This window comes from Panicum virgatum, chromosome 7K (genome assembly GCF_016808335.1).
Source record: "Panicum virgatum strain AP13 chromosome 7K, P.virgatum_v5, whole genome shotgun sequence".
NCBI classification, from domain to species: domain Eukaryota; kingdom Viridiplantae; phylum Streptophyta; class Magnoliopsida; order Poales; family Poaceae; genus Panicum; species Panicum virgatum.
The window spans coordinates 32,627,844-32,646,364 of NC_053142.1; the positions used below are offsets into that span (position 1 = coordinate 32,627,844).

General features: G+C 51.2%; 2 protein-coding genes and 1 pseudogene across 2 annotated transcripts; 1 reads left to right on the forward strand and 2 right to left on the reverse strand.

The window, feature by feature from the left end:
• Nucleotides 1-9,641: 9,641 nt before the first annotated feature.
• LOC120640134 (putative nuclease HARBI1) lies at nucleotides 9,642-10,544 on the forward strand. Its single transcript, XM_039916012.1, has one exon. It carries the CDS (start codon nucleotides 9,642-9,644, stop codon nucleotides 10,542-10,544), a length of 903 nt encoding a protein of 300 aa, XP_039771946.1.
• Nucleotides 10,545-11,095: 551 nt separating this feature from the next.
• Nucleotides 11,096-13,376, reverse strand: LOC120640135 (annotated as a pseudogene).
• Nucleotides 13,377-14,228: 852 nt separating this feature from the next.
• Nucleotides 14,229-15,837, reverse strand: LOC120641026 (zinc-finger homeodomain protein 8-like). Its single transcript, XM_039916981.1, has one exon. The coding sequence runs from the start codon at nucleotides 15,556-15,558 to the stop codon at nucleotides 14,620-14,622; it is 939 nt and encodes a 312-aa protein (XP_039772915.1). The 5' UTR covers nucleotides 15,559-15,837; the 3' UTR covers nucleotides 14,229-14,619.
• Nucleotides 15,838-18,521: the final 2,684 nt, after the last annotated feature.

Sequence of the window (18,521 nt, forward strand, 5' to 3'; positions counted from 1 at the left end):
ACGCTGTTAACTGAAAAGTCCTACTATGTTCTTGCAATCTTGCTCGGCAGTCAGCACAGGCACTGGTACAATTCGTAGCTTCGATTTTGTCTTCTCGACTTCAGAAGACAGCACTGGTGTGCCCAAGCGCATGACGCTATAAGCTTGAAATGGGCCTCCAGTCCATCGTTAAAGCCTGGTGTCTGGCCGCCGCGGTTTTTTCTTTTTTATATTTTTTAAAAATAAAAATTTCAAAAATATATATCCGTTTTGAAATATTTCAAAAATACCCCCGGTCGCCCCCATAGGGCGACAGGCCTTAAGTGTAATTTTTTTTGTTTAAATTCGCAATGAGGTCCCTGAAAAAAAAGGCCCTGTCGCCCCCCCAACGGGCGACAGGGTCCTGTCGCCCACCCCTGGGGCGACAGGGGCTGTATATTCTGCCATTTGAGCCTGCCATATGCCGCCATTTCCTTTATCATTTGAGTATAAAAATTCAGGAAAAAAGAGAGGGGTGAGAAGAAGAAAAACGGCGAAGCTCTGCCGAATTGCGTACTTTTTGAAATGATGGAAGGGCACTGCTATTGGGTCACGTATGTCTGGGCAAACAATGCCACATTTGGGAAACCCGTGATCGCCGTGCTGAGCAGTGGCAACCTATGATCTCGTACTCGCAGCTAGATACACTATGGTTCCTATTTTGAGCTATTCGAGCGTGTAGTCGTCATCATCGCCGGCAGGATCTCGGCCGCTAACTCCTACCGCACCTAACTTTTCTTTCATTAAATCACGGGAAAAAATCACAAGAACTTCCCTTATTTCACGAGCATTGTGGAACCCACAAATATAATAAGTTCACATCAATAGTATCTATAGAAACAAATGACAAGTAAACTACCACAATCATAAACATCGGATACAAATAAGCGGTCCACAGCTATCTCATTACAAATAAACATCAGAGATACAAACATCAGATACATCTAACCACCCCTAGGGCGTCGGACCCTCTTAGCCCTCTGCTGGGCACGGACATGGCCCTCGGAGTAGATGAGAACATCCAGAGACCTCACCTGTCGCTCAGGACGCGCAAGGGCTGCGGTGTCTGCTGCTGAGAGATCCCAAGTGGTGCTCCTCCTAGCTGTGAATACCCCAAGACATCGGGGTCGCATTGCGCGGCAGGCTCTTCTGGACTCAAGCTGTCGAAGTCGTCTAAGGTGAAGGTCTCGTTATCTGGTCGAAAGGAGGAAGAAGAAGGTCCGGCGCCCGCATGGGGGTAGAATCCTACGCAAAAATGTGGATGTTAGCGTACGCTCGTATATTTTATCATGACATGTAGAAACCGAAATACGAAACATAAACTAACCTGTGTAGGCCGGTATCTGTGGCCCTGGTACCATCCCTGGATACGGTCCGCCAACTGGTGCTGTCCCTCTAAACATTTCAGTATGGCCGAACGCAGCAGCTGGATCGTATCCTGTATGTGATATTAGTAAATATGTAGGAACACTTGATGTAATTTTAAAGAGATATGTACGTTACCTGCACTTGGGAAGAACTGCGACGTCGGCCCGTGCATGGTCGACGGACACGGGAACGACGACGAGGCCTGAGACGACCCGTGGCTGTCTTCGTACTGCACACGGCTTCCGAAGTTGTGCACTACCTGACGCAACTGATCACGCTGCCTCGACCATGCCTCTGTCTGCTCAAACTGGGTCATTGGGGATCCGGCACGTACCCTCGTAAGTAAGTCGAGCAGTCTGTCTCCTTCATGTTGCAAAGGCGAAGCTGCATCAATTCAGTAAAGGTACAGTTACAAACACATGAATTATCTTATGAATATGATTATATATATTTATATATATATATGCAAATATGATCAAGAGACTCACCGCGCCAGCTAGTGCCTCCACGTGGTGCCGGCCATAGCCATCCTGAGGCCTCGCCTGGTGTGGCTGCGGGTGAGTGTCAACAAAAACCAGACGAGCCCGAGTCCGGGGTAAGTACCAGGTGAGGTAAGCCCTAAAGGAGCTGTCTGTGTGTGGTCCTGTTGGATGGACCAAGTGCTCGTCTGCCTGTTCCCATTGGTCCACCCACGGCTGGATCTTGGTGAGCCAATCATCAGAGCACGGCAAGCCACTCCTTAACAACCTACAAAGTGGACCACAAAGAATCGTTACATTCAATACGAATGTATGAGCCAAGTTCATTCATAATTACCTGTGGTCCTGGCGACTGACACGCTCCAACGCGGTGGGCACCGGAAACTCCTGGCGCTGCCTAAACTGTCTCCTGACTCTCCAGGGGCAATATGCCTTAACCGCGATGTCATAAACCAGGACGGCGGAAGTAAGCCACAGGCTCGCATTCGCGGAGCAGTGCGAAGACAGGCCTGCTGGTGCACGGGTAGCCACAGCCTCTGGGCTGTAAGGCTCCCAGACAACGTCCTCGGGCGTCAGCATGTCGAGCTCTGAAACAAACTCAGGATATGCGTGTCTAACCTGCGCATGCGCCCAGGACCTCTGCATTCGGAATAAGTAACATTAAAAGTGCGCTAATGCATCATGTAACAATGAATAATAAAATTAGATGTATAAGAATGCACCTGACGCCAGATCCAGATAGTTCCCATAGTGGGCCTCTCGTCCTCCTCTTCGCCGTACATGCCCCTGTGGTAAGGCTCGTGGCTGACTAGGGGCCGACCAACGGCTAGCCTCTCGTACGACCAAAGCTGTAGCATTAGTGGGCACCCTGCCAAGATAGCGTTCCCATGTGTCTTCATGCAGCCGTCGCAGAGTCCACGGTAAGTGGCTGCAAGTACCGCCTCACCCCAGCTGTAGGGCGGTACGTCCTCGTCCCCATCCACAATCTCCCGTGCATACGGAAGGAGAATCCTATCGACCGAGTTGCCATGAGTGTTGTTGAACATGATGTAACCAAACAACCAAAGTAAGTACGCCTCCAGCGATCTGGTCACACTGTACTCGTCTGCATCCGCAGCCAACAGGGCAGGCTGCATAAACAATTAAGATTAATGGTTTCAACTGTTAATGGAACATTTGAATTCTAACAATTAAATTTATATATGGAATGAATACGTACTGTAAACTGAAGGAACCAGGTCTTCGAAGGACCTGCTGCTCGCGGGTGCGGGTTGATCGGACCTGCTTCCTCCACGCGGTCAACCAGGGCAAAACGGGCCTCCAGCTCATCCTTCCACGAGGCCGCCACCATACGCGGACCTACAGCCTCCCCGACGATAGGGAGGCCGAGGAGGTAGGCCACGTCCTGCAGCGTAGGAATCATCTCCCCACACGGGAGGTGGAACGTGTGTGTCTCCGGCCTCCATCTGTCAACGAGCGCCGTCAGGAGGGATCGGTCGAGCTGAATAGGCCCAACCTCGACAAGACGGCTCAGAGTCAGTAGGCCGGCCTCACGTAACCTGAAAATAAACAAAAATGTCGAAACAAAGGAATACCGACGAATACATAAGTGATAAACAATAATATTTCATTACATACCGGTCACACCAATCGTGGTGTATAGAGATCGCCTCCCCGGGTGGACGAGGACGTATCACCTCTAGGGCTCGGTGCTCAACAGCTGCAAAGTAAGACCTGTGGCTCGAGTCGATCACTGGGTCTAGCAAGGAGTCCATCTCCATACCTGCATTCAAAAATATATGAGAACACATAGGTAAATATATATTTCATACAAACTGGACACATAGGTATAATAATAGTTCATTACATACCTGCAATATTTCATTACTATATATTACAAATAATGAAATACAATTGTGGATCATGACACCGAATGCCTTCCACGAGCAATTCTCGCCGATGCTCGTCTGAACGTAGGAGGTGCTCCATCTCTGGGATTTCCGAAAGGACCGACGTCAGCAGCATCGTGAAGTGCATTCTGAGGACACTTCTTGTAGTTGTGACCCAATGCTCCACATTGGCTGCAACGCTTTTGTGCCTTGCTTGCTTCCGACTCGTCCATACCATTCCGAATACGACGTGTCTGACGACGGCCTTTGCCTTTCTTAGTGGCTGGATCAGGAATAAACATCTTATTCTCATTATCCTGAGTGAAAGGCCCCACAATTTCAATCCCGTATACCTCATGTCCCCAGGTGGATACAGCTGATTCCTTGCTGAAGTACGGTGAAACAAATACTCCTGGCTGCAACGCAGACTCTGCACATGCCGCAATGAGATGGGAGCATGGCAAATGCAATAACTTAGGCTTCATGCAGGAGCAGAAGGCTTTGCCATCAACTGTAATCAAACTCTCCTGTACCACCCTATCTCTACGGATACCACGACCACTTGTACCCTTTCATAGAACCTCAAATCTATGCTCCATTGTACCTGTCGATATGACGCGGTGCAGTTTGACCTTTTCAATCTTCTCTTGCATATATTGTGTCACTCTTTTGCAAAACTGAATTTGGGGGTTGCTGATGTTTATGCTTGCAGCCGTGTAACGCTATCTGAAATACTTCATGCACCCATACATGATGAACTCAACAATTCCCACAAGAGGAAAGGCACGACAAGAACGCATAACCATATTGAAACACTCTGCATGGTTCGTTGTCTGAATACTATACCATATTCCGTTGGTATCATAAAGGAATGACCATTTCTCCTTAGGTGCACCTCGAATCCAGTGTGAAAATGGCTTCTCAATTGAATCCCTAGCCTCTGCAGCCTGACTTGTGCCTGCTCCTGATGCCCTTTCCTTCACTAGCTCTGCAGTCAACTGATCAAGCATCTGCCATAATGCATTGAATTTTCTCTGTTGATTTTGGGTGCACAACCTCTTAAACAGGTTCTTAAGATTCTTGTTCTTGAAGTGCTCATAGAAGTTTGCACCCATATGCCTAATGCACCACCTGTTTTGGACATCGGGTCACAATGGAGGCGTTGTCGCAGTTCCACGTTGTAATTTCAGTATTGATTGCAGGATACCTGCATGCCTATCACCAATAAGGCACACATCTGGGCGTGCAGCAACAACATGAATCTTCACTCGTTCAAGGAACCAATACCAACTGTCTACGTTCTCATTCTCAACAAATGCAAATGCGAGCGGAACTATTTGGTTGTTGCAATCTACACCGATTGCGGTGAGTCTCTGACCTTTATACCTTCCAGTCAAAAATATGCCATCAATGCAGATCATCGGAAGACAAAACTAAAATGCTCTAACACAAGCACCTATGCAAAAGAAGGCTCGTTGCATAATTCTTTGTCCCCTAGTCACGGCTGGTACGAGGTATGTGTCATAAAAGCTTCCAGGATTTCTAGCAGCAACCTGGGATAACATACGAGGTAGGTTATCATATGATGCCTCGTATGTGCCGAACCGCATCTCGAACACCCTTTGTTTAGCCCTCCATGCCTTCAAATAACTGATGGTGTACTGGTAAGTCTGCTCAATGTGTCGAACAATCATTTTTGGCTCATAATTAAGATTGTCCATAATAAACCCATACATTTGCTTTGCAACAAAGTCGCATGATATATTGCGATGCGAGGGAAGAACTTCTGACAGCAAACAAGTGTGCTCTGTCACAATGGAACATTTCCAGTTCGACTTCCATTTTCCCTTGAATGCATGTACTCGCCATGGACATCCATCATTCACACACTTCACCTCATATTCTTTACTGCCAGACTTTACGACTCTGAATTCTCGTTTCAATGATATTGCACATAGTCTCACAGCATCTTTTATGGCTTCAATGTTTGGATATGTTGCACCTTGCACTACCTCATTCCCTCTGTACTCCCACTCCTGATTTTGTACATCTTCTGCGACATGACTGCCAAAACCATGCTCCTTCCACTCTTTTGGCAATGAGTACTGCTCGTCATCAGATGAGCCCTCATATTCTTCCATCTCTATTGCGGTTTGATCTTCTGCCTCCATCTCGTCCACAATGCTATGTATCCTCTCTCCCTCATCAGCAAGGCCCTGTGGTCCCATGTTTTGGTTCTCTGACTCTTCTGACTCATCTTGCTCAACATAATTGGTCTCTCTTCGAATACTCGGAGTTCCTTGATCTGCACAATGTTGGATTTCATTTTGTGTCTTCTCCCGGATTTGAACAAGAATGGCCAGAGGCCACCCACGCTCTAGAGCTGCTTGCATGTACTTCTGCCAGTCATCAGTGCTGTGTATCATCATCAATTCCCATAATTCACTTTCTACCTCCCAATTAACAAGAGACTGGACAGTGATCACATGTGTCAACGGATCAACATGGAACCCACGCTGCAGCCACTTACATATGGAACCAAAACTCCTTTCCAGAGGTTTATCTATGCCGCTAGATGTGCGCTTAAAGGCAGAAAGATCTATTCTATTTGGCCCATACATAACATTGTATTCACCATAAAATACTTGAAACTGCATCTTGCTCGACATATCTGTATATCACATAATACTTATCGAGTTATACTCTTTACTTCACTAACTTATTCAATAATCCGTAAAAACTAAGTATGAAATTCAACTACAACGTATAAGTATTCATAACTATGTGATGACACTCAAATTCTATACTGCATATGCCAAATTCTATTCTAAATCATAATTAATTTATAAACACGTCTCTAATAGTACTGCAATTGTAATAATAAATGCGTAGAACTAATTTTCTAAACTAATTTACTACTACGTAACTACAAACTAAAGTATCATTGAACTCCTACTTAAATGGTTCTACTATAGCAATAATTAAATTAAATTACTCACCCCTACTTAAATTACTCATATTTAAATACATAGTACTTAAATATAACAATATATAAACTAAATGTACTAACCTGCAGATCACAAGTGCTGAATCCGGCAGGGCTTCGCAGCTTTCCTTCTCCTCACTCCTCTCTTTTTTTTTGGATTTTTGGTGGAATTTTCGGACTCAAATGAGGAGGGGAGGGTTGGAGCTTTTATAGGGGGATACCCCGGTCGCCCGCAGGGGGGCGACAGGCCCCCCTGCCGCGCCCGTGGGCTGGGGCACGCGCTGGGCCCAGCGGTCGCCCGAGGCGGGGGCGACAGGCCCCTGTCGCCCGTTGGGGGCGACAGGGCCTTTTTTTCCAGGGATCTCATTGCGAATTTGAACAAAAAAAATTACACTTAAGGCCTGTCGCCCTATGGGGGGGCGACGGGGGTATTTTTGAAATATTTGAAAACGGACATATATTTTTGAAATTTTTATTTTTTGAAAATATAAAAAAGAAAAAACCGCCTGGCCGCCTGGGTTCGACATGAGCTTCGGGCCATCGCGTGCTGCTTCCACGGTCCGGAAACAAAAAAAAAACCTCGTCCTTGAAAACGAAAGGCAGCCTGGTTTCTGGGCTTCGGCACGAATTTGCGTCGCAATTGGATAGGTGGGCCTGCAAGTGCCAGGAGCGAGAGCGACTGGGCATGAATAGAATTTTCAACTGTAGATGCTTTTACCCCCTAAAAAAAACTGTGGATGCTTTTACGTTACAATTACAAGGATTTTTGCGCCGGCAGGAATCATGGGCCAGGCCGTTGCCCGTTGGAAGGGTAATAATGTACTAATGCCGCGTAATACTATTTTCCTTTCCTTTGTTTGCTCAAGGTCTATTAATCAGGCTGTAAAGCAGGCCGTTCCATATCATTTGCGTCGGAAACACCAAAGGTACCGTTTGGATGTTGGCACTGGAGGTCGGAATTGAGAATTGGAATTGCAAATGACGAATACCGTTGTTTGGATGTATGTGGAATTGAGATTTGTTATTGAGGAGCCAATACCACGGAATCGATCGACAGCTAAAATAGCCCTTCATCAAAATCGAGCCATGCCCCTCCATATTGGGAGGAATCGCTCAGACCCCGCCATAGCCGTCGCCATTCCCTCCTCCGGCGGGGGTGAGTCCAGCAAGCCGCGCCGCCCTCTCCTCCCTCCGCTGTTGAGGCCGCGCCGCCCTCTGCTCCCTCCGCCGGTGAGGCGCGCCGCCCGCTGCTCCTGCCGCCGGTGAGCCGTGCCGCCTGCTCCTTCCCTCCACCGTCTCTCGCCGCCGCGGCCCTCCATCTCCGTCGCCGCGACCTTCCTCTTCTTCCCGTCCGGTGAGCCGCGCCGCCCTCTGCTCCCTCCGCCGGTGAGGCCCGCCGCCCTCCCCCTCCCCACTACGCCGGCGGGCCGCGCCGCCTCCATCCTCCCTCCCTTGGTGGGCTGCCCCGCCCCGTCCTCCCTCCCTCCCGACAACTTGTGCCGCCCTCGTCTTGCCTTGCTCCTCTATTCCATCTAGCAATTTCATCTGCATCCAAACAATGACTTTGGTATTGTAACCCAATACCAATACTAGTCTGATTTGGCATTGAAACTAATTCAATGCCAAGGGCTCCAATATCGACATCCAAATGGAGCCAAAGATTACTTTTTGGTGCTGTTATCTCTGCGATGCGCGTATACTTTGCAGACACTAGCGTATTAGATACCAATACTTATCGTAGATTGATGCTCCTTAGATATGTATTGGAGACTTAAAAAAAAAAGATACGTATCGGAGGATACTTGGCGAACCAGTATCAAAAAATTTTATGATTCTCGTCAGATACATAAATAATCCTGATACCTTTTTTGTAAAGACCCTCTCGGATACTCTCTCTCTCTTTTTTGAAAAGTTTGTCCTCTCGGATACTCTCCATACCTTGAAACTTAGAGCATCTCCGAGAGCTCTTGTATTTTATTAGTTAAATTAGGAGGTTGTAGGCCTTTAGTAAAAATAGAAAAACACCTAATTCTATGGGGTAGTCCAAAAGACTAGGTAAAATATGATGGCTATATTCAAAATTGAGTCCACGTCATCTAATTCCATCGACTCTTCCGATTCCACCGAGAAATCTGTTCGCGATGCCGTGACGTACGTGAGCGCCGCCGCCCCTTCACTCGCGCCGCCGCCCCTGGACGACGTTAGTGCCAGCGCCGCCCTTGATGACGTGAGCGCCCGGCGCGCGCCCCTGGACGTGAGCGTTGTGCCGCTACTCCTTCAAGCTTCATCGCCTGAAAGTCGTTTGGAAGTTGGATCAAATCGATTGAAGCGACTGGAAGTCCTCCTTGGCCTCCACGTCCAGACGGTGCAACGACTGGAAGTTGGATCAAATCAATTTGAGGTATCATGACGTGATCACTTCAACGTAGTGCCTTTTCAATCTGTACCGCATTGAAGCGATTTTTTGATCAGCTGTGTTTTTATTCAGTCTTTAATATTGCTTTGACAACAACCTCATTGAGTATGGATTCAGATGATGAATTCAATCAATTTGTAATGGATGAAATCATTGATTCCTCCTCTTCGGATGACGAGAGGAAAGCTGTTATTTCTGGTGCCGCACACTAGATAGTTGAGGATATACTTAATCATCCGGGTCGAATTCGTTCCGTCGAGGGACATGATGTTGTGGATCGTGAAAGACTACTATACCATGGTCTTCTTTACAAAGACTATTTCTCAGAAAAAACCTACTTTCGGACCAAAGACTTTTAGACGCAGGTTAGTATTTGTGCCTACAGTTTCTATCGTTACTTTTAGTGGCTTGCTTTACAATAGAGCTAATTTTTAATTGTGTCATGACATAGGTTTCAGATGAAACAACATTTATTCATGCGCATAATGAATGCTATTGAGGAGCATGATGAATATTTTGTGCAGAAGAGGAATGCGGCTGGTACCCTAAGACTATCTTGTTTGCAGAAGGTTGTGGCAGCATTCCGACTGCTAGCTTATGGCGTCGCGGCCGATGCTTTGGACGAGTATATTCGTATTGGTGAGAGTACCGCTTTAGAAGCTTTGAGAAAGTTTATCGTGGCTGTTGTTGAAATTTTTGGACAGGAGTACATGAGATTGCCTAATGAAGAGGATACCGCTAGATTACTAGCAATTGGAGCCAACAGAGGTTTTCCTGGTATGCTTGGGTCCATAGATTGTATGCACTGGAGCTGGAAAAATTGTCCTACTGCATGGCATGGTATGTACCATGGACATAAAAAGGAGCCAACAATTATACTTGAAGCAGTTGCTTCTAAAGATCTCTGGATATGGCATTCATTCTTTGATATGCCTAGTTCACATAATGATATCAATGTGCTTCAAAGATCTCCTATATTTGCAAGGCTTGCTGAGGGAGAAGGTCCACAAGTTAATTTCAATATCAATGGCAATAATTATTCTATGGGTTATTATCTAGCAGATGGCATATATCCGTTGTGGGCCACTTTTGTGAAGACTATTCCAGAGCCTCAAGGTAATAAAAAGAAATATTTTGCAAAGGCACAAGAAGCTTGTAGAAAGGATGTTGAACGGGCATTTGGGGTCCTACAATCTCAGTTTGCTATAGTTCATGGTCCGGCTCGCTTGTGGGATGAAGAGTCGCTAGAAAATATTATGAGGGCTTGCATCATAATGTATAACATGATTGTTGAAGATGAGAGAGATGAATACACTGATGAATATGATTGCGACTATGACGACATGGGAGAAAAGGTGACAATATCCCATAATAAGCGCCCGAACTAGAAGCTTTCATTCAGAATTACAAGAACATCAAGAATAAGAAAACCCACACTCGGCTTCAGGCAGATTTGATCGAGCACCTGTGGAATTACCACCCAGATTTATACTCTCTTGATTAATTAGACAAATTGTACCCAGATTTGTACCCTCTCGGTCAATGTCTTTTTTTTCCAACAATGCTGGTGATTTGTACCCTCTTAATTGTTTAGCAAATGGAACTTGTTTCTCCCATCAGCAGGTTCATTTTTCTCTGGTCACAAGCTAGCACATGAACGTGATTTGTACCATCTTGAATGTAGAATAAACATCTTGAATGCAAAATAAACATCAGTCGGCACATAAGAAACCAAACAGTACCATCACAAGGCACACATGCACACAAATTTTTTTGACAGAAACCATTTATCATCTCCAGTCTTGACCCTTGACCATTGTGCTGGTTACAACCATAACTTAAAAATAGTTTGATGACCGACAAAGGTAAACAACGATAGACTGAACTAACCTGAACTAAACAGTTTCATAACTGAACCTGAACTAATTTGAGAAAAATTCTAGATATTCGAACGCCTTTCCAGAATCTTATTCTTACGATCTTGGAAATACTGCTGGTCCTCGAAGGCCATTGTGCTCAAATCCATAGCAATAATTTTGTCCTCTTCCAGCTCTCTTTGGAACTCAAATTTCTCTCTCTCCAACTTGATCTTTTCCAGCTGCAGATCTCTCTCCAACCTTGATCTTTTCCACCTGCAGAGCAAAGGCCTTGTTGCATGTCTCTTCTTTCTTCAAATCTTTCTGAGCATCAGCTTCTTTCAACTTTGCCACAAGATAGTCCAATGCTTTAATGGTCAAACGTTGGCGTAGCTTCTTTTTCTCTGTCTTGGTTCCATCTGGTCTTTTTGAAGAATCTTGAGCTGGTGCTGCATCAACACTGACTATAGGTGCAGCTGATGATGGAGATGAGTTTTTCTTTGTCTTCTATTTCTTATTACTAGTTGTTTTTTGTCCTCCAATTTGCTTGCGCCTTTCTATCCACTTGGGCTGGTCCTTCAGAATTCTCCAACAATGCATTAAGGCAAAATTCCTATGCTTCCTGTCTTCTGCCTTAAATAGTGAACATGCTGTTGCAATCTGTACATAGACATGAAAATATTTAGTTGAAACAAGATCACATGAAAGACAACTATTTGTTTGCAAGGATTATATTTACCTTGTCATCAACTGAGCAACCACTCTGATTTCTATCCTCAATCCTGGTCACACATCCACAAAAAATATTGACATCATGTAGTATAGTGGACCATCGATTCATTAAAGAACCTTGTGTACGATCTGACTCGAATGACTTGTTAGCATGGAAATATTCATGGATTCTTGCCCAATAAGAGGTTTGTGATTGATCAACTCCTCGAATAGGATCCATGCCCACATTTAGCCAAGCAGACACAAGAAGTCTGTCCTCATCATCTCCAAATTTTTGGTTCTTCCCTGTGATCCTTTAGATGCTGCAGGACCCTGATCATTGGGTGTGACTGCAGTAGGTGAAAGATCTTGAGACTCTTCTACACCATTCACTAGGTTGTGAAATATGTCCCCGCTGAACTAGCGCCGCAGCCCCTGGACTGGCGCGCGCCGCCCCTGCTGGATGTGAGTGCCGCTCGATTGGTGGCGAATCGGCGGTGAAAAGCAGAGGTGCGCGAGGAAGAGGGCAGCGGGCGCGGGAGGGTTGTGGATGGCGCGCGCTGAAGAGGGCAGCGGGCGCGGGAGCAGCCAAATCCGCGCGGGAACAAGGGCCGCGGCGCGGGAGATCTCGGATGCCGAGCGCACGGCGCTAGCAAAAGATGGAAAGGGGAGCCTACAGGATACAAAACCGAGATACAAGACGAGATGGATGGAATACCTGTTGGAAGTGATTTTTTTGTCTTCTTTTTGTTTTTTTAGATAATCCAACCAAGATACAAGAACTCTTGGAGATGCTCTTAGACCTCTTATCTTGCTTATAAATATACTCCCTCCGTCCCAAAGTAAATGCAATTCTAAGAATGAGCATGCAAACCAATACTGTGTAAAATTACTAAAAAAATCTTTATCTATTATGATAATTGGATGAAGTGTTAGTTGTCTTGTGTAAGAATATTTCAGAAATTGTCTTGTCTTTTTGGTACAGTGGTTAGGTCAAAGTTAACATTCTTTGTAGGTCAAATTTTAAACTCTATACTCCGTAGAAGCAATTTTTTTTGGAGCGGAGGGAATAGGCTCTTTTTGTGCACATGAAACATTCCCCTAAAATATAGCCTTGCATCTCAATATCTGTGCCAGTTGTACCCTATTGGCACCATTGTCCATGCCCAGTGCCCAATATAAGATAATGCCAACATTACGTCACAATCTATACAAAGTTTTACGTATTCTCCGTCCACCGCTAAGATTTAACTTAGGACGAGCCAAAAATGTCGGAGAGTACTCGATGATCGTGGAACAGCCTTCCAAAATTTGTTAGCGGCTGATCACGTGTTTGTTGAATTCATGCTCGTCGGAGTACGCGGCTGGAAGCATCACTGGGCTGGGGTGATCACATACAGTGCTCTCGTCCCTCATCAACCGCATCACGAAGTGATAACAAGGGACCTGCTCTGTACCACGCGATCGGCCTGCCACCGGCACGTGCGCCGCCCCTTCCGGCTGGCGCCTGGCGCCGGAAGTTCGGAGGCTCTGGCCCACGCCCTCGTGCCGGGCCGTCAGGCACAGCGCACGCCCGATGCCCGACGAACCACCAGCCCCCGGCTCCCGTCCCTCGGCCGCTCGTGGCCTCGTCACCTTGCTGCGTGAACCCATGACGGCGGCGGGCCACGCGTGTACCGGCGCCGCGGCGCGCACGGGCGCAGGCGCCAGTTCTGCCGTGCGGCCGGCCGGCTGCTCTGGCCAGCGGCGACGGCGAGCCGGGGCTTAGCTAACTGATGCGCTTGAGGCTCGCCAGTAGCTCCAGACTGGGGGCAAACCCAGATCGCACAGCCACCACCAAATCCTTGCGCAAGAGCGACCGGTCTCCTACCAAGCCAACACGGGGGCCTCGTCGCAACGCGAGCTGCGACGTCCTCCCAGCGCTGGAGGCCCGAAGGGACAGAACGGGACGGAGCGATCCGTGTCGGATCCTGCCCCGCCCCGAAAGCCCCCAGCGGCGCCGGCAGGCCCGGCCTAGCAGCCGCGCATCATCACCCCCTAGGCCCCTACCCGCCGTGTACCCATCAGCCGGCCGGCCGGGCTTCGAGCCTTCGACACAGACGCGCCCCGACAAGACAACTCGCGAGGGGTGGGACGCGACGCGACGCGTCTCCGGCCGGCGCCCCCACACCGGCGAGAAAGCCTCGGCCGGCCCCGCGGCGGCACGAGCACGAGCCACACCGGTGAACCAGCGGAAAGTCAGGCCCGGGCCTAGAGGCGCAGCGCGGCCCAGGCACCGGCAGGCAGCCAGGGCGAGCCGGCGAGGCCCCGGCTCCGGCACCGCGCCGGCCGCGGCGCAGGGCGCAAATGGCAACAAAATATCAGGTTTCTTTTCCTCGCAGCGACAAACCAGACACACACACAGACTACTCGTACCAGACAAGAACAATGCGATTACTTGTATCAAGAAAATGACGCGACCAAAAAAAAAATCTCAGATCCTTCCAAAGGAGATTTCCACGCACCGACTCCCGAAGCATTTCAGGTGGATTTAGCATTACTCGAATCATTAGTCACTGATGATTAGGAGACAGTGCGGCATAGCAGCAGGGCCTAGAACTAGAACACTCACTCCAATTAAGCGGCGGCGGAAGTGGAAAGATGACAGATGTGCCCCTCCGTGGCTGCACGGACGTACGGAGCGGCCGCGTCACGGGGGGCAGCCGGCAGGGAGGGGAGGTTAACAAGAGCACGAGGGGGTAGTTGTGGTGGGAGCAGCTACTGACTGGCCGACAGTTACCTAGAGCTAGAGCTAATTAGTCGCTAAACCCTAGGGGGATTAAGCGGACGGGGCTCATTAGCGTGCGCGGGAGGGGGGAGTGTGGAGGAGCGCCCTCGATCGGCGGCTGGCCTAGGCCTAGACGCTGATGGGGGACGGGGAGGGGGAGGAGACGGCGGCGCGGGGCGGGGAGTCGTCGGTCTCGTCGTCGTCGTCGTCGTCGTCGCCGGCGCCGGTGCCCATGCCCGGGGCGGCGGGGCGGATGCCGATGCCTGCGGCGGCGGGGCTGATGCCGATGCCCGCGGCGGCGGCGGGGGAGGTGGAGGCGAGCTGGTTCTTGTGGTTGTGCATCCACACCTTGAGCACCTGCCGCTTGACGCCAATCTCGTCGCAGAAGCGCTCCAGGGCGCCGTCGTCGTTCCGTTGGATGCGCCACCCCTGCTTCTCCGCGAACTCGCGCATCCGCTCCTTCTGCTCCGGGGTGAACTTGGTGCGAAACCGCTTCCGCCCGAAGCCGCCGCTGCCGCTGCCGTTGCCGGCGCCGCCCGCGCTCCCCGCCGCGCCGCCGAGGCCGAGGCCCGCGACGCCGAAGTCGTCGGCCCGCGGCGGCGTCTCGGACCCGGACCGCGCTAGCCACGGGGCCGCGGCGGCGGCGGCGGGGTGGTACGGCAGCGCGAGGTGCGGTGGCGCCGCGGCCGCCGGAACCCAAGGGAGGAACGCCTGCAGCGCGGCCTGGTGGTGGTGGTGGTGCTGGTGCAGGTAGTGCGGCGGCGGCGCGGGAAGCAGCGCGGGCATCGGCGCCGGCGGCGGGCGGAAGAACACGGGCGGCGCGGCGCCGCCGCACGAGGAGGAGGAGGCGCCCGCGTCGCGGCGGTGGAAGCTGCGGTGGCACCCGCAGGCCGCGCACTTGAGCTGGTCCGGCGACGACGGCATGTACTCGCCGCAGCCGTCGAACGCCTGCCCGCCCATGGCCGCCGCGTGGTTGCGCATGCACTCCTTGTACTTGCCGCCGCCGCCCCCGGCGCCGGCCCCCTCGTAGGGCACCATGCTCAGCTGGTGCTGGTCCATCTCCATCATGTCCCTCCCACCCGACCAACGATCCCCACTGCCAAGGCCGTGGACGGCGGTGGGTGGCCTCCCGTGCCGCGTCTCCCCCCACCTTCCCGACCGGCACCCAGCTCCCTCTACCTGGCTATCGCTTTCGCAGCAGCAGCGGCGGCGGCGAGACCGTCTCGGCAGGGCCGGAGCGCGGCGGCCCGGGTCTTTTATCCGCGCGCGGCGCCGCGGCTCGCCCCGCCGCTGGGTCGCTGTCACCCGGCCCCCCCGTGCCCGGCCGCTAACCTTAACCCCTCGTGGTCGCGGGGTGTTAAAAATCCGGCAGCATTAGGCGTCGGCGGCGCGCCACGTGGCGTCCGGGAGCCGCTGATCCCGGGCCTGCGCCCGCCACGTGATCCGGTGCGCCGGCTCGGGGACGGAAGGGAGCGGGCGGGAACGTGTCGAGCCGGCACTGGGCGGCGCGGTGGTAACAGTGACGGCGTCCGTGCTCTCGGGTTCGGAGGGTTCGCCGCGGGGGGGCCGCCACGTTCGTCGGCGGTGGCGCTGGCGCGGCGTCAGGTGATGAGAGGGGGGCCGGCGAGGCTGGCCGGGCGGGCGGACCTGATGCTACCGGACGAGGAGAGACGTGGGCGGGTACGGGCTGGCTAACTGCCTCTGCCTGGCCGGCCTCCGGATCCTCTGCGCCGTGCGCTCTCGCTCTCTCTCTCTCTCTCTCGGTCAGCTGCGCAGCATGATCCGCGGCGTCGCAAGTTGCGATCCCGTGATGCCATTGCCAAGCGGCGGTGTGTAACGGACTCGTGATGAGCCAGCAGCAGGACACGGCATCACGACAATTACTGGCACGTCGCCGGGCGGCCTGTGACGGAGCGCCTCCCGTGGCGCGTGACGGCACACGGCGATGGGCGGCGATACACTCCCCGAAACTTAAGCAGCAGCGCTACCCGTTCATTCATGGCGATCACAGGACGCTTACCCCCTGCATTGATCATAGTTAGCGAGACGGAGAAACGACGGGGGAAGGGACGAGCGAGGCCGCTCGGCGCTCGCTGGGCGCAGTAAAGGCTCGCTGCGCACCCCCGTGCCATGGCCCGTACACAGAGCACTCCCCCGCGCTACATCGAGCTCGCGCGCGCACGGCGGTGTCGCGTCGCCCCCCGGTCGATTCGAGAGGCGCGGATAGGGCTAGCCGCCGCTAGAGAGGGCTGGAGCCTTGTCGAGTCGTCGAGGGGATCGGAGGCCGGCGCCGTTGCCGGAGACCAGAGGGGGGCCGTCGGTTGCGAGTAGGCGGGGCGGGCGGGGCAGGTGGTGGGAGCAAGAGCAAATGCGAGGCCTACCCCGCCCGCACGGACTTTTGCCGTTCGCGGGTGGTGGTGACTCATCATGAGGGGAGGAGGAGGACGACCGTGCGCGCGCGCGCGTGGGTGGGGTGGTGTCAGCGCCAGCGGCAGCAGCAGAGGCGGTTGATGGAAATGGAATTGGTTCGGCCCGGCAATTAATGGCGCTTGGCGCTCGCCCCATGCGCCGCCGTCCCCTCCGGGTCCCCTGCTTCCTTCCCTCCATGACGGAGGCCGCCGCAGCAACGGCGCATGCGTGGACACGGCCGCGGCGAGCGCGATCACTGTTTCGCGTGGGCACGGCGGCAGCGTTGCTACAGCACCACTGCTGGGCTTTGTGGGGAGACGGCATTGGGAAAAGTCCCCCAAAAAAAAGAGAGAAAAGGACGAAGCTTTCGTGTGTCCGGTTCACGTAGGCCATTCGCAGCCGCCTGGAAATCGAAACCCCCAGACACACGCATGGAGAGGCGCCGCTGGCTGCTGCTGCGGTCTTGCGCCCCCGTGGCACGCGGACCACGCCGGTCAGGATCGCCGGACAGCCGGATGGAGACGGGGCAGGCGGCGGCAGCACTGCAGCAGCCAGCAGCCAGGCCTCTTCTGTCTTCTCAAGCCCGCGTCGTCCCGTCTCGTCCCTCGGCTCCCGTCTTGTCCGCCCTCGCTCGCGCGTCGTCGTGGTAATCCCTGCCCGTGTTCGGGTAGCTGTCACATCAAAATTATACAAAGACTCCGTTTAGATTACACTCCATAAATCCGCAAACAAAAAAACGTCACAAATAATGTTTCGACACATGCATAGAGTACTAAATGAAATCTATTTACAAAACTTTTTGTATAGATGGATTGTAAATCGTGAGACGAATCTAATGAGACTACTTAATCCATGATTTACAATAATGATGCTACAGTAACTATCCGCTAATTATTGATTAGTCATAGATTAATTAGCATTATTATATTCGTCTCGCGATTTACAATCCATCTGGACAAAAAGTTTTATAAATAGACTTTATTTAGTACTTCAAATTAACAAGATTTCAACACAAAAAATTTTGCTCGTGGAACTAAACATGACAAAAAAGACAAATGTCCGCATGGAGTACTAAATGAAGTCTATGTGCAAAACCTTTTCATAGATGGGTGTAATTTTTCGAGACGAATCTAATGAGCCAAGTTCTATCATGATTGGCTATAGTGATGCTGCAGTAACCGCCCCCTAACCATTTTCTAATTACATAGTCGAATACCTTATTAGCTACAATACATGCTACAGTATCATAATTTTGAAAAATATTTTATAATTATACTTTATTTAATATTTTTAATTAGTGGTCAAAGAGGTGAAAAATTTTCATAAAAACTTTCGATTTTGTTCGCTTGTTGCCATAAAAAAGCTGCCGCCGGCATCATTCCCCCTCGCCAACCTGCCGGCTGCGCCGCGCGCGCTCTCCCCTACTCCCCTTCCCTTCCGTGCCTTCCCCTCCCTCTGCGTGATCTCGCTTCCAACACTGACGGACAGAGTGATAGAACATGGGCCTACCCTCGCCTGGCCTGGCCACCTCCCTTTCCCCACGCAACTGGCCAGGCAGCTGCAGCAGCGGCGTAGCAACCCGATGCTGCACTGACTGGTCACTGCCCATGTTTTGGAACTTG

Excerpts from the sequence above, each read along its gene's own strand:
- LOC120641026 (XM_039916981.1), bottom strand. The coding sequence starts at position 15,558 with ATGATGGAGATGGACCAGCACCAGCTGAGCATGGTGCCCTACGAGGGG.
- LOC120640134 (XM_039916012.1), top strand. The coding sequence starts at position 9,642 with ATGAATGCTATTGAGGAGCATGATGAATATTTTGTGCAGAAGAGGAAT.